The sequence below is a fragment of the Oratosquilla oratoria genome, chromosome 19 (assembly GCF_046742065.1).
Source record: "Oratosquilla oratoria isolate Oo_2021 chromosome 19, ASM4674206v1, whole genome shotgun sequence".
In the NCBI taxonomy this organism is placed as follows: domain Eukaryota; kingdom Metazoa; phylum Arthropoda; class Malacostraca; order Stomatopoda; family Squillidae; genus Oratosquilla; species Oratosquilla oratoria.
The window spans coordinates 15,307,903-15,322,902 of NC_134795.1; the positions used below are offsets into that span (position 1 = coordinate 15,307,903).

Consider the following 15,000-nt stretch of genomic DNA (forward strand, 5'->3'; position numbering starts at 1 on the left):
TAGATTTTTGCCTTTTCGCATCTCTTTTTACCTAGTTACTGTTGTTATTGCTGTTCTTGCTGTTCTTGGTTCGTTCTTCTTCGTCTTCTTCTTCTTCTTCGTCTTCTTGTTCTTCTTATGGCTATTATACGTGGTAATTATCATTTTCATTCTTATCATTCATATATTTTTTATACTTTTGAACATTCTTTTCATTACAATAACTATCATTGTCATCGTTGTTAACGTAATCATCATCATCATCATCATCATCATCATCATCATCATCATCATCATCATCATCATCATCATCATCATCATCACCATCACCATCACCATCACCATCACCATCACCATCACCATCACCATCATCATCATCATCATCATCATCATCAATTATAATTTTTATTATTTATTTTCTTTTACCTATTTCTTTATTCATTTGTACATTTATTTGAATGCATGTTTATCCATTTATAATTTGATGTTTCTGAATCTTGTCTGATTATTTCTCGTTTTATTTCAAATTTCTTTGTTTATTCTTTTAACCTCTTTTTCTCAATTTCATCCTTTCCTCTTACTCACGTGGTTCTCATCCTTTTATTTATTTCTAATTGACTTAAATTATTATCCTTATTGTTACAGTATACCGATATAAATTTACTGTCAATATTATCTCATAATTTATCAATATTGTTGTGAAATGCGGATTGTTGTTGAATATCATCAATGATGTATAGTGATTGGTTTGTTTGATTATGTTTGTATTATTATCAATCCCGCCTCCGCTTCTTTACAAGGTCTTCTCTCAGCTGAATAAAATCCCTTGGCGACCACCAGGATCTAATATGGCGACTGGGAGTCACGTGACTGACAATTCCATTGTTTTTTCTGTCATTTCGATTTTTCTTTTCTTTTTACGGGATCTTCACATTTCCTATTTCACATTTCCTATTTCACATTTCCTATTTCACACTTTCTATTTCACTTCTTTACTTATTTTGCCTTTTCAAAAAGGACTTGGAAGAGCCTAAGAGACTTTTGGTGATTTTTTTTTTCATTGTTTTCTTCCGTATTGGATGTTACTTTTTATTCTTATATTAATTCTTATATTTTTACGAGCCCCGGGCTGTGCCCGTCCCGGCTTCACCGGGGCTCGGCTTCGCCTTTAGCGGCCTTGGGGGGCTAGCTGATCATCCTTCAGTAATTTAACATTCTGCTCAACAAAATAACACATCTTTCCCTCATTTTATATCACAGTAAACGATTCGTGACTTCATGTCGCCTTATCTTCTGATTGGCTGGTCTTCAGTTGTGACGACATGTCGCCTCTTCTTCTGATTGGCTGGTCTTCAGTCGCGACGCCATGTCGCCTCTTCTTCTGATTGGCTGGTCCTCAGTCGTGACGTCATGCCTCTTCTTCTGACTGGCTGGTCTTCAGATATGACGTCATGCAACATTTTTAGATTTCGATTATTTGTACAAACTATTATTTTCTGTACACTATATAATATTCATATTTTTCTGTATTTTTTTATCATTAGATATCTTTATGGTTTCTATATTTCTATTTTTTTTCTATATTTTAATCTTGTCGTTGTCAAAGAATTTATTTTATTTTGGTACTCTGAAGTTGATCTTTTCGTTCGACCTCTTTATTATTGTTTATTTGATGTGCTTTCTTTTCTTTATTTTTTTTCTTTTATTTTTCTTTCCGTATTTCAATATTGTTAATCTTTCTATCATTTTCTTTTCTCTTCTCTTGTTTTCCTCCTCTCCTTTTTTCCATTGTTCTTTCTTTCTCATTCGTTCTTTGTTATTGTCTTGCTTTTTTCAATTATTTTTCTTTCTTTTTTCATTATTTTTTCTTTCTTACTGCATTTCTTTTTCTTTCTTTTTTCTCTTTTTCTTTATTATTTTTCTCTTCGTTCTTACTCCATTTTCTTTCGTTTAGTTTTTTTTCCTTTTTTTATTTCACCTTTGTTTCTTTTTTCTTTTTTGATTTTCTTTTTCCATTTTCGTAATGGTTATTTCTTAATAGACCTTGTTATATATTTTCATCTCTTTGTCACCCTCTACTCAGCATTAGCTGTATAAGTTTTATGCTTTCAATTCAATCCTTTAGGTACGTTAGTGGCACCCCTACGGAGCAGAGGTAATTATGGAGTAATGCTGATGATCTTTAACTTATACTGGCAGGTCAGAAGTGCTAAAACCACTGGAAATATCTTTATTATTCGTTTGATTAATTATTCTCTCCAGTATTATTATTATTATTATCATTATCATTATTCATTTATTTATCTATTGATTTATTTATTTTTATTTTTATTCATTTTTTATTTTTATTTATTTATTCTTATTTATTTTCATTTATCTTTGTACTGTTTTCCACACTTTTTTTATTATTATTATTTTTTTTTATTGATTTATTTACTTATTTATTTCTTCTACTTTGTCTCCTGCCTTGTTCTTCGGCAGTCCAATCGTCTCCATCTGTATCCTCCATTTCCTCTTATCTCCAAGTTCTCCAGAAGTTTTGATCTCGATTTGTTCTCCAGATTCGCCTCCATTGCTGTCCCTATCTCCTCTTCCTCCATCTCCTCTTCCTCCATCTCCTCTTCCTCCATCTCCTCTTCCTCCATCTTCTCTTCCTCCATCTCCTCTTCCTCCATTTCTTTTTACATTTATCTTCTTCTTCCTCCTCGTCATCATCCTCATCTTCTTTGTCTCCTACTATTTTTCCTCTTTCTCGTTCCTTTTCCTCCTCCTCATTTTCCTCGTCCTCTTCCTCCTCCACCTCCTAGTCCTTCTCCTCCTCCTTTTCCTTCTCTTCTTCCTCCTCTTTCTCTACCTACTCATCTTCTTCCTCCTCCTCTTCTTCCTCCTCTTCCTCCCCCTCCTCCTCCTCCGCTTTCTCATCTTCCTCCTCCTCTCCTCCTCCTCCTCCTTCCTCCCCTCCTCCTCCTCCTCCTCTTCCTCCTCCTCTTCCTCCTCTCCCTCCTTTTCCTCCTCCTGCAGCCTTCTGTCTGTTTTGGGAAATGGAATATTTCTTGTGTATTTCCTGTCGTTCTTCCCCGACTATAGGTACAGGAATGGATTTCTTCGTAAATTTCTCCCCCTCCCTCCCTCCCTCCCTTCCCTCCCCTTGCCCTCCCATCCCTCCTGCTCTCCCTCTTGCTCTACTTCCTCATTTCCCTCCTCCCATTTTTCTTCTTCACTCATATTCTCACTATCCTCCTCCTCCTCCCCTCCTCCTCCTCCTCCCTCCTCCTCCTCCTCCTCCTCCTCCTCCTCCTCCTCCTCCTCCTCCTCCTCCTCCTCCTCCTCCTCCTCCCCTATCCTCCTCCTCCTCCTCCTCCTCCCCTATCCTCCTCACCTCCTCACCTCTTCATTCGCCTTCTTCTTCACTCCCTACTCTCACTCCTACTCCACCTACTCCTCTTCCATCTCAACCTCTTCCTCCACTTCTTCCTCCACTTCCATCTCCTCCACCTACTTCTCCTCCTCCTCCTTCGTCTTCCTACTCTACCTCCACCAACACCTCTACCTCCACCTCCTCCATATTACACCTCCACCTTCTTCTCCACCTCCAATTCCACCCCCTACACCCCACCTCTTCCTCGACCTCCTCCTCCTCGACCTCCTCCTCCTCCTCCTCCTCCTCCTCTTCCTCCTCCTCCTCGCCCTTCTTCCCTTACTCTATTCTTTCCTCGTTCTTCTCTTACCCTCCAGCTCTTACTCCTCTTCCTCCTCCTCTTCCTCCTCCTCCTCTTCCTCCTCTTCCTCCTCCTCCTCTTCCTCCTCCTCTTCCTCCTCCTCCTCTTCCTCCTCCTCCTCCTCCCTCTACTCCTGCTCCTCCTACTGCTGCTTTTCCTCTTCTCTCTTCCTCCTCCTCCTCCTCCTCCTCCTCCTCCTCTTCCTCCTCCTCTTCCTCCTCCTCTTCCTCTTCCTCCTCCTCCTCCTCTACCTCCTCCTCTTCCTCCTCCTCCTCTTCCTCCTCCTCCTCCTCCCTCTACTCCTGCTCCTCCTACTGCTGCTTTTCCTCCTCCTCCCTCTTCCTCCTCCTCCTCTTCCTCCTCCTCCTCCTCCTCTTCCTCCTCCTCCTCTTCCTCCTCCTCCTCCTCTTCCTCCTCCTCTTCCTCCTCCTCCTCTTCCTCACCCTCCACCTCCCATCTCTTATCTTCCGCAACAGTCTTCCCATGTCTCCTTCCTCATTCTCCCCCACCCCGTCTTCCCCTTCCCTCCTCCTCCTCCTCTTCCTCCTCCTCCTCCTCCTCCACCTCCTTTTCCGGTTAGCGTCAAGTCTATTAGCGCGAGACAAAGGAAGCGATCGGGTTGAAAGTCAAACTCAAAAATCCATCGCTAAAGTTTTATATTAACGAAACTGTATTAGAGCTTTGCTTTGCATTTCACGCCGTCCCTGGCCTCCTCCTCCTCCTCTTCCTCCTCCTCATCGTCTTACTCCTTCTCTTGCTCCTCTTCCTCCTCCTCCTCCTCCTTTTCTTGTTCCTCCTGTTCCTCCTAGTTTTATCTGAGACTCCTCCTGTTCCGCCTTCTTACTCTCTTTTGCTTTCCTTCCATCTCTCTCTCTCTCTCTCTCTCTCTCTCTCTCTCTCTCTCTCTCTCTCTCTCTCTCTCTCTCTCTCTCTCTCTCTCTCAGTTTGTCTCATGACATTTTCCCCATGTTCCCCATACATCTTAGTCTCACACGTGTCACCTCTCTCTCTCCTTCAACACTCTCTCTCTCCTCTCTCTCCTCCCCTCTCTCTCCCCTCCTCTCTCTCTCTCTCTCTCCTCCTCTCCCCTCTCTCTCTCTCTCTCCTCTCTCCTCTCTCTCCCCCCCTCCTCCCCACGTCCTCTTCCCCCTCCTCCTTCCCCTCCCCCTCCTCCTCCCCCTCCCCTTCCCCCTCCTCTTCCCCCTCCTCTTCTCCCTCCTCTTCCCCCTCCTCTTCCCCCCTCCTCTTCCCCCTCCTCTTCCCCCTCCTCTTCCCTCACCCCTTCCCCTTCCCCTTCCCCTCCTTATCCTTCCCTTTCTCCTTCCCCCTCATTTTCCTCCTCGTCTTCCCCCTCGTCTTCCCCTACTAATTCTCCCCTCCCCTCCCCTCCATTCCTACGTTCTCTCCGTCTCCCCTCCCCCTTCCCCTGACCTTTTGTCTTCCCCTTACTTATCCTGCCACCCCTTCCCCCCTTCCCCCCTTCCCCCTTCCCCCCTCGTACTGTCTTCTTGGCCCCTCGTAATATTCCACATAAGCAAACCTGTTGTATCTACCTCTCGTCCACTTCAACATTTTCCCTCCCCTCTTCCTCCTCCCCCTCCCCTCCCCCTCCCACTTCTCCTCCCCCTCCCCCTCCCCCTCCCTCCTCTTCTGGACTCCCCCTAACGTTTATTGTGGTTTTCTCTCTTCATATTCTCTTTTTTCTTCCTCTTTATTATCTCTCTTTCTCCTCATCTCTTCACTTTCCCTTTCCCAATCTCACCTCATCTTTATCCTCATCTTCTTCATCATCTTCTTCGTCTTCATTTTCATGTAATCTTCATCTCCATCTTTCTTCATCGTCTTCTTTTTTCCATTCTTCATTTTTCATCTTCATTATCATCTCCATTCTTATATTCATCTTCTTCATCTTAACAGTACCTTATTCATCATCTTAACCGTATTCATCTTATTCATTTTACTGATCTTACTCATTCATTTGATTCATTTCATTCATCTTCATTTTGTTCTTATTCATTTTTTTCATTTGATTCACCTTTTCCATTATCTTCATCCTCATCCTCATCTTCATCCGTATTCTCTCATCCTCATCCACACCCTCACCGTAATCCTCACCCTGACCCTAACGCACCTTACGCATACTTATTACCCTCATCCTCATCCTCACCCTCATCCTCATCCTCCCCCTCATCCTCACCATCACCATCATCCTCACCATAATTCTCACTCTCACCCTCACCCTCATCATCCTCATCCTCATCATCAAACTCAACCTCAAACTCAACCTCAGTCCTCATCCTCACCATCACCATCACCATCACCATCACCATCACCATCACAATTACAATCATAATTATAATTACCATTACCATTACCATCATCCTCATCATCACCCTCATCATCACCCTCATCATCATCCTCACCCTTATCCTTGTCCTCTGTTCTCCTCCTCCTCCTCCTCCTTCTGTGACGTAATAGAAGTTGATCCGATGTTACTGTCAAAGTCACTAGTTCGAGACGTAAAGAATGTGCGTTGAGGTTGTAAGTTACAACCAGGATATAACGTTATAATAATTGCTAGATTTTCTTGGATCAGCTCTCCCCTCCCCCCTCCCTCTCCCCTCCCCCCTCCCCCCTCCCCCTCCCCCTCCCCGTCCTCTCTTGCTCGTTATCTCGCCCTCTCGTCACGTGACTACGTCATAATCACCGTAATTGCCTTGAGAGGGGCCTCATGAGAGGAGTTAGTTTGTGACGAGAGTAACTCTCTGTTTCCATGGACTAATTGAATTATTAAATAATGACACCGGTAAGGGAGTTACTTCTCGTGAGTTAGTAACGAGATTAACTCTCTAATCCTATGGATGAAATGAATTATCATAAAAATGACTCTAAGAAGAGAGTTACTCTAAGTGACCGTAGTGAGAGTAATTCTCTGCTTTCAAGTATTAGTCACTCTTTCAATCACGCGGATGGTATCTCATGTTATAGTGCTCATTGGACCTCTTCAGCGCGGGATTTTGTCCTCAGCTGAATAAAATCATCTGGCGACAGTGGGAATGAAAGAAGAAGTTACTATACAGAACGTAAGGGGATAACAAGCAGACCTATGGGATTTGTTGTCGACATATTGTTCGATTTGATGTGGAAGAGTCAAGATATTTCTTAGGGGAGCCATTGTACCCTGGCCGTGGTTTATCTCGCTATCGAAAGAGCTCCTTCTTCAGTATTTGAAGATTCGATTTGTATCTATTTCCAAGAAGAAAACACTCGGAAGTTCTGAATCTCGTTCTTGTGTTCGGTATGCATCTTCGTGTGTCTTCCCGAATTTCCCGAAGAACTTCTTTCGAGAAACCCCTACCCCCAAAAAGAGAGAGAGAATCGCTATCGAAAGAGCTCATTCTCAGGAAGATTCGATTTGTATCTATTTCCAAGAAGAAAACACTCGGAAGAGTTCTGAATCTCGTTCTCGTGTTCGGTATGCGTCTTCGTGTGTCTTCCCGAATTTCCCGAAGAACTTCTTTCGAGAAACCCATACCCTCCAAAGAGAGAGAGAGAGAGAGAGAGAGAGAGAGAGAGAGAGAGAGAGAGAGAGATACAGACACACAGACACACACAGACACACAGACACACACAGACACACAGACACACAGACACAGACAGACACAGACAGACACACACACACACACACACACACGCACACGCACACACACACCACACACACACACACACACACACACACACACACACACACACACACACACACACACACACACACACACACACACACACACACACACACACACACACACACACACACACACACACACACACACACACACACACACACACACACACACACACACAAACACACAGATAAATGAAATATGAAGACGGGACACCACAAGCATAGTTCCCCTTCCCGTAAAATACAACTAGCTAAATACAACTAGGTAAATACACACACAGTGAGAGAGAGAGAGAGAGAGAGAGAGAGAGAGAGAGAGAGAGAGAGAGAGAGAGAGAGAGAGAGAGAGAGAGAGAGAGAGAGAGAGAGAATAAAAGAGGTCATTATTTGGGGGCCCGTCCTACGTCAGGTCAATGGGGGTACGATGGTGGGGGTGGTGGGGTCATTTCAAGGCGATGGGAGTCGAATAAGTTTAAGCAAACAAGCGTGGGGGGGGGGAGGTCTTTCGTCTTTGAAATGCTAAACGAGGAGGGCATCTTCCTCTCATTAGCTCGCCTGGGTGGTGAGGGGCGGGGGGGGAGGAGGAGGAGGAGGAGGGGGAGGAGGAGGAGGAGGAGGAGAAGGGGAGGAGGAGGGGGAGGAGGAGAAGGGGGAGGAGGAGGAGGAGGAGGAGGAGGAGGAGGAGGAGGATTTTTTAAGCTACCCTAATAAGACATCCAGACAAAAAAGAAGAAAAAAAAGGGAAGTAATTCACTGAGTAACAAGGGAGTCCTCTCTACCTATTTGGTCAGTCAGGTGGGATCCAGACTGGAAGAAAAAGTGTCATCCGGTACAGAAGGAGATAAAGAGAATTATAAGCACAAGACTAGAACAAACACACACAACCAGTTCTTTATTGGGACCTCTCAATCGGGAATACGATAGACAAAAACTGAAATTATGCTAGATTGGCAAAGATAATGCTAAACCATTTGTTCCCCATACGATCGGTTCCTGTTATATTTTTAATCAATACGGCGTTGTTTTATGACAAAAAATGCTGAATTTAACATAATTATGCTAAATCTGGTCACCCTAGTGGTTGGCGGTCTTGCCCGGGACGCGAGAAGCCTGAGTTCAGTCCCTGATTAAGTCACACATTCATTGCTTCCCAACCCCCCTCTGCAACGGCAGAACCCAGAGGTGTAGATTAGGGTCACGCTCCAGAGCTTGCATCTGATCTGTATGGTGAAATTGATAATACTGATGTCAGACTATATTCATGTCCATAGACATTCCAACACACCCAAGAATTCATAAGAACTTCTTGCTATACATACAAACTTAATAAAACCTGATTATTCTTAATAGGACACAATGGCTGCACGGACTCCGAAGGGGATCCTGCAGTGAGTCCTGGAGGATTGAACTCGAACCTCAAGATGTTCCTTTTCCTTCTAACCCCTACAGGTGTCATGGCTCTGGTCATCTGCTTAGCGCGACGGAACGTCCTCCTCTTCCTTCTCTCGGCGTCTCTCCTCTCCCTCCTCCTCTCCCTCAGGCTCGTTCAGGATCGGGTAAGTACTATTGTGCCTCTTCGACAGGAGTGTTCTTAGGTTAGGTCCTGGAGGAACTTCCGGTCAGGATTTGGGGTCATTATGAAAAAGAAGAACAACTCGAAGAAGAAGAAGAACGCGAAGAAGAAGAACGCGAAGAAGAAGAAGAACGCGAAGAAGAAGAAGAACGCGAAGAAGAAGAAGAACGCGAAGAAGAAGAACGCGAAGAAGAAGAAGAACGCGAAGAAGAAGAAGAACGCGAAGAAGAAGAAGAACGCGAAGAAGAAGAACGCGAAGAAGAAGAAGAAGAACGCGAAGAAGAAGAAGAAGAAGAACGCGAAGAAGAAGAAGAACGCGAAGAAGAAGAAGAACGCGAAGAAGAAGAAGAACGCAAAGAACGCGAAGAAAAAAAGAAGAAAAAGAAGAAGAAGGAAAATAAGAAGAAAAAGAAGAAGAAAAAGAAGACGGTGAGGAGCCTACGCCAGAAGCCGTGCAGCTACGACCAAATCCGTCACCTTTGCCCTATGCGCTTGGACTGCTGCGGCAGGTAACAGGCACTGCTGGAAATCGGTATAGGTCGGACCTTGAAAGGGTCAAATTCGTGGTTTGAGGTGTTCCTGTAATAACTTCAAATATAAACTTTCAAACTCTTCGGTCCAAATGTCATTATCATAACCAGAATCAGTTCTGATACAATCGTTTCAGAAATAACCTCACTTTGAACTCCGGCCATATTTTACCTTGTTCAGTGTCTTCAGCCAACTAAACTAATATATTTGCTTATTTATTAACCCTGCACCAGTCCTTATCTACCTAAACGCATAAGTTTAACTTCAAAAGAAATAATATTTATGTAATAGACTTGGATTTCGTAAGGAATAGGATGTGTCTGTTCATAGCTTTATGTTAGATCTAAGAGAGAAAATGGATCACATGCTGGCCTTGTGATCAAAAGCAGTTACCCCCTCGGATGTACATATGTGTGCGTGTGTGTGTGTTTGTGTGTGTGTGTGTGTGTGTGTGTGCGTGCGTGGTTGTGTGTGTGCGTGCGTACATACTTTGTAAGCGCTTCTGAGGATATGAATATGCCTGATGCTTCAAGTCAGGATAACATTGTGATTAGTGCTCCTGTTTGAAACAAAAATACACACCTTCTTCGACACTTGGGAACCTAGTTGGTTCAGATGCCCGTGTATGAGGCCCAAGTAACGAGCGAATGATTCCGGGCCTTGTTTATTTATTCGGAAAGCAAACGAGGAGAGCGTCCAAGTTTGGGACAAAAGTTGTTATGTATCTGCGCCATATTTTGATCCCGAGCTCACTAACGCGCACGCGCACGCGCTCGTTGGAAGCGTTCAACGTCTTCTCCAACGCCCTAGGTGTAGTTGGGCTGGTTGCATGGTAGTTGTGGTGCACGTGGATATGGAGGAGGTCATGATGGTAATTATGAAGATGAAAATAGTGATGATGTCACTAGTGGTGGTCGGAGTAGTGATAGTAGTGTGGGGTGATGATGGGCTTGATGGTGCTGGGTTGGTAGTTGGGACTGGTAGTGGCGTGTTCGTGGTGGTGGTGGAATGGTAGAGGTGTCGTTGTAGGTGGTGGAAGGGTAGATTTGTTCGTGTTGGTGGTAAAAGTTTCGATGGTAGGAGGTTTGGTGATAGGGTGGGGACAAAGGTGAAGTTTGGTTGGGATGATTGGGGGTTTTGGTGATATTTGTTGATATGGTGGTGTTGGCGGTAGCGGTTACGATGGTGATAGTGATGGTGGCAGTGGTGAAGGTGGTGTTGATAGTGATGTAGATGGTGGAGTCTCAGATGGTTAGAATAGGAAGTGGGACTATAGGTAAAGTATGTAATGTACTCTCAATACTCCATTCATGGTGCAAACCAAGACACTTAAACAAATTGTACTTCCCTTCCCCAGTTTCCTCCTCTCCCTCATCTTCCTCCTCTTCCTCCTCCTCCCTCTCCTCTTCCTCCGCCTCCTCTCCTCGTCCCCCTCCTCCTCCTCCTCCTCCTCCTTCTGGTCATCATCATCATCCTACTACTTCGACTTGTATTCGTATCGTTTCATACTCGTTTTCGTACTCTTTGTTTTTTTTTTCTTCCTCTGTTCCTTCTCCTCCTCTTCCTTCTCCTTCTCTTCCTCCTATTCCTTCACCTCCTCCTCCTTCATGTCCACCTTCTTCATCTCCTCCTCATCCTCCTTCTTCTCTTCCTTCTCCTCACACTCGTACATTCCTCCTCCCCCCCCTTCCCATATATATCATATCATCTTTTTGATGCAGTGAAATGCATTGGAAAAACGAATCAAAAGAAGTTTTAGCCTAAATAATTCAGAAGCAATAAATGAAGAAGTAAGAAAGTAAATAAGTAAGAATAAGTGTATCAATATAGAGAGAAAGGAGAGAGGATAACTGTACATTGTTTTACTGAGATTTCTAAGATATCCTCACCCTTTCTTCTTCTCCTCCCTTCCTATTCCTTTCCTCCTACCCTTCTTCCCTCCTCCTTCCTCTCCATCCCCTCCTCACAATCCTTCCTCTTCCTCCCTTCCCTTCCCTTTCCTCCTCTACTTTCCTTCCTTCCTACTTCCTCCACTCCTTCCTCTTCCTCCCTTCCCTTCCCTTTCCTCCTCTACTTTCCTTCCTACTTCCTCCTCTCCTTCCTCTTCCTCCCTTCCCTTCCCTTTCCTCCTCTACTTTCCTTCCTTCCTACTTCCTCCTCTCCTTCCTCTTCCTCCCTTCCCTTCCCTTTTCTCCTCTACTTTCCTTCCTTCTTCCTCCACTCCCTCCTCTTCTTTCCCGTCTTCCCTTCGTCCCCCACCTTCCTGTCCTTCGGCTCCTTGCCCTCCTTCCCTCCTCCTCTTCCTTCCCCACCTTCCCCCTTCCTCCCTTCTTTTTCCTCCTCCTTCACTTTCTCCTTTTTCTCCATCATCTCTTCCTTCTTCACTCTTTCCAGCTCTTTCTCCTATTTAGTCTCCTCTTCTTCCTCCTCCTCTCCCTTCCCCCTTCCATGCACCTGCTGGTCCTCTTCCACTTCTCTTCCTCTTTTTCACTTTCCTCTTCCTCTTCCTTCTTGTTTTCTCTTCTTCTTCCCCTCCTTCTCCTCTTCCTCCTCTTCCTCCTCCTCCTCTTTCCATCTTTATTTCTGTTTTTCTTCCCCTCCTCTTTTTTCTCATTCTCATCTTTGTCATTCTTCTCTGCCCCTTCCTCTTCCTCTTCATCCTTCTTCTCTTCCTCCTTTTCTCCTCCTAGTCCTCTTCCTCATCCTCTTCTCTTTTCTCTTCCTCTTCCCTTTCCTCATATTATCCCTCCTCCTATTTGTCATCCTTCTCTTCTCCTTCCTCTTCCTCTTCACCCTTCTTCTCTTCCTCCTTTTCTCCTCCTTCTCCTCTTCCTCATCCTCTTCTCTTTTTTCTTCCTCTTCCCTTTCCACATATTTTCCCTCCTCCTCCTCTTCCTCTTTTTTCAACTTTTCCTCCTCCTCCTCCTCCTTCTCCTCCTTCTCCTCTTTTTTCATCTTTTCCTCCTTTTCCATCTCTTCCTCCTGACTCTCTTCCCTCTCCTCTGCGTCCTCCTCCTCCTCCTCCTCCTCCTCTTACTCATTCTTCTCCTATTCCTGTTCCCCTTCCTCCTCTTGCTCTTCCTCTTCCACCTTGTCTTCCTCACCCCACTCTTCCTTCTTCTCTTCGTCCTCCTCCAATTCTTCCTATTTATTCTTCTCCTGTTCCTGTTCCTCCTCCTCCTTTTCCCCAACTCCTCGTGTTCCTCCTCCTTTTTCCGGTTCCTCCTCCTCTTCCCTCTCTTTTCGTCATACACCTCTCTCTTCCTCTTCTTCTTCCTTCTCCTCCTAGCCCTCCTCTTTCCCTTTCTCTTTCGCCTAGTCTTCCTCTTCCTCTTCCCTATCCTCCTCCTCCTCTTCCACTTCCTTGTCCTCCTCGTCCTCCCGCTCTATTTTCTCTTTTCTTCTCTCTTCTTCCAGTGGGCCCACAACGTTTCATTTCATATTTACCCCCCTTCCTCCCCCCCTCCCCCTCTCCCTCCCCTCCCCCTCCCCCTCCCCCTCCTCCCCTCACCCTTCCCTCCCCCTACCCATCCTCCTCTCCCCTCCCCCTCCCCCTCTCCCCCTCACCCCCTCTCCCACATCCTCTCGGTCTTCTCATTCACACAAGTCTATTGTTTTTATAAATCACAAACTTTTGTGCGCTTCATTTTCTGAAAAAAAAAAGGAGAAAGAAAATTATTGGAGTCATTTTCTCTGTAACACCTTCCCCCTCCTCTCCCTTCCTTCCTCCCCCTTCCCCCTTCCCCCCTTCCCCCTCCCTCATTCCACTCCCTCTTCCAGCTTCCTTCCTTCCCCTCCCCCGTTCCCATACCTCCACATCCTCCTCCATCCTCCCCCTCCACATTCCCCATCTCTCATCCTCCCTTCTCCCCCTTCTCCCCTCCCCCCTCCTCCTCCCTCCCCTTGCTCATTCCCCTCCCCTTCCTCCTCCTCCTTATACCTCTTCTCCCTCCTCCTTTCCCCTTCCCTTCTCCCCTTCCCCCTCCTCACCCCTCCTCTTTCTCACCCACCTCCCCTTCCCCCTCCTTATACCTCCTCCCCCTTCCCATTCCTTCTCCTTTCCCCATCCCCTCCCCTCCTCCCTCTCCTTCCTTCCTACTCCTCCTCCCACCTCCTTCGATTATTTCCTAACCTAATCTAACCTAACCTAATCTAACCTAACCTAACCCAACCTAACCCAACCTAACACAACCTAACCCAACCCAACCCAACCCAACCCAACCCAACCCAAACCAACCCAAACCAACCAAACCAACCCAAACCAACCCAACCCAACCTCCCTGTTCCTCGAGCTCGTCTTCTATTTTCACTTTCCTTCTTGCCATGGACGGAGTCGAAATATTGCTGCTCCGCTCTGTGGGGAGTAGAGGCCTTACAGCGTGGTGCACAAGTTTGACGGCCCAGTTGGCGAACGTTTATTGGTTGTCGAAAGAAAACAAGTGAATCAGTGAAAGAGGACCGACAGTTGGCAACCCTCACAATGTATAAGAAAATAGATAAACAGATAAATGAAGATATAAATGAAAATAACTAAATAGATAAACTGATAAATAAATAAGACAGTTGGCAACCCTCACAATATGTAAGAAAATAGATAAACAGATAAATGAAGATATAAATGAAAATAACTAAATAAATAAATTAATGAATAAATAAGACAGTTGGCATCCCTCACAATATATAAGAAAATAGATAAACAGAATAACTGAATAAATAAATTAATAAATAAGACAGTTGGCATCCCTCACAATATACAAGAAAATAGATAAACAGATAAATGGAGAAATAAATGAAATTAACTAAATAACTGAATAAATAAATTAGTAAATAAGACAGTTGGCAGCCCTCACAATATATAAGAAAATAGATAAACAGAATAACTGAATAAATAAATTAATAAATAAGACAGTTGGCAACCCTCACAATATATAAGAAAATAGATAAACAGATAAATGAAGAAATAAATGAAATTAACTAAATAACTAAATAGATAAACTAATAAATAAATAAAATGATAAATAAGTGAAATGTACAAATAGATAAATAAACAGTGAATAAATCAATAATTAAAATAAACTAATGAATGGATATGACTGAATGAGAAATAGATATAAATGAGGACACGAACAAAACATACAATTGAATAAGAACAGATATCATGATATATTCTGTACTTAATTACTAAACATTTGTCACAGAAAACTATTGCTTGTCATAAATTGTCTATGCGCTCATTTCTTCAATTGCCCTACGAGAGAGAGAGGGAGAGAGAAGGAGAGGGAGAGAGAAGGAGAGAGTATAGATATGTATATGTATATATATATATATATATATATATATATATATATATATAGATATATATAATATATATCTTGATAGCCTAGTTGGTAAGTCACTACCGCACTTGCCATGAGGATGCTGGGTTCGCGTCCTTGGCAGTACCGCATTTCAATTTCTGCATGTCGGCCTTTGATGGCTTAGAATTAAAGTGCATTGTGGTTTTTAAAATGTAT

The 15,000-nt window shown here is 44.2% G+C and overlaps 1 protein-coding gene across 2 annotated transcripts in view; it reads left to right on the forward strand.

Annotated features, from left to right (window-relative positions):
• Window positions 1–15,000, forward strand: part of LOC143035738 (uncharacterized) — a 358,135-nt gene that overhangs the window by 110,054 nt on the left and 233,081 nt on the right. For both annotated transcript variants that reach the window (XM_076202648.1, XM_076202649.1), the window contains exon 3: window positions 8,833–8,939. In XM_076202648.1, the coding sequence (XP_076058763.1) occupies window positions 8,838–8,939 (102 nt within the window). In that variant the 5' untranslated portion in view covers window positions 8,833–8,837. The remainder of the gene's footprint in view (window positions 1–8,832; window positions 8,940–15,000) is intronic.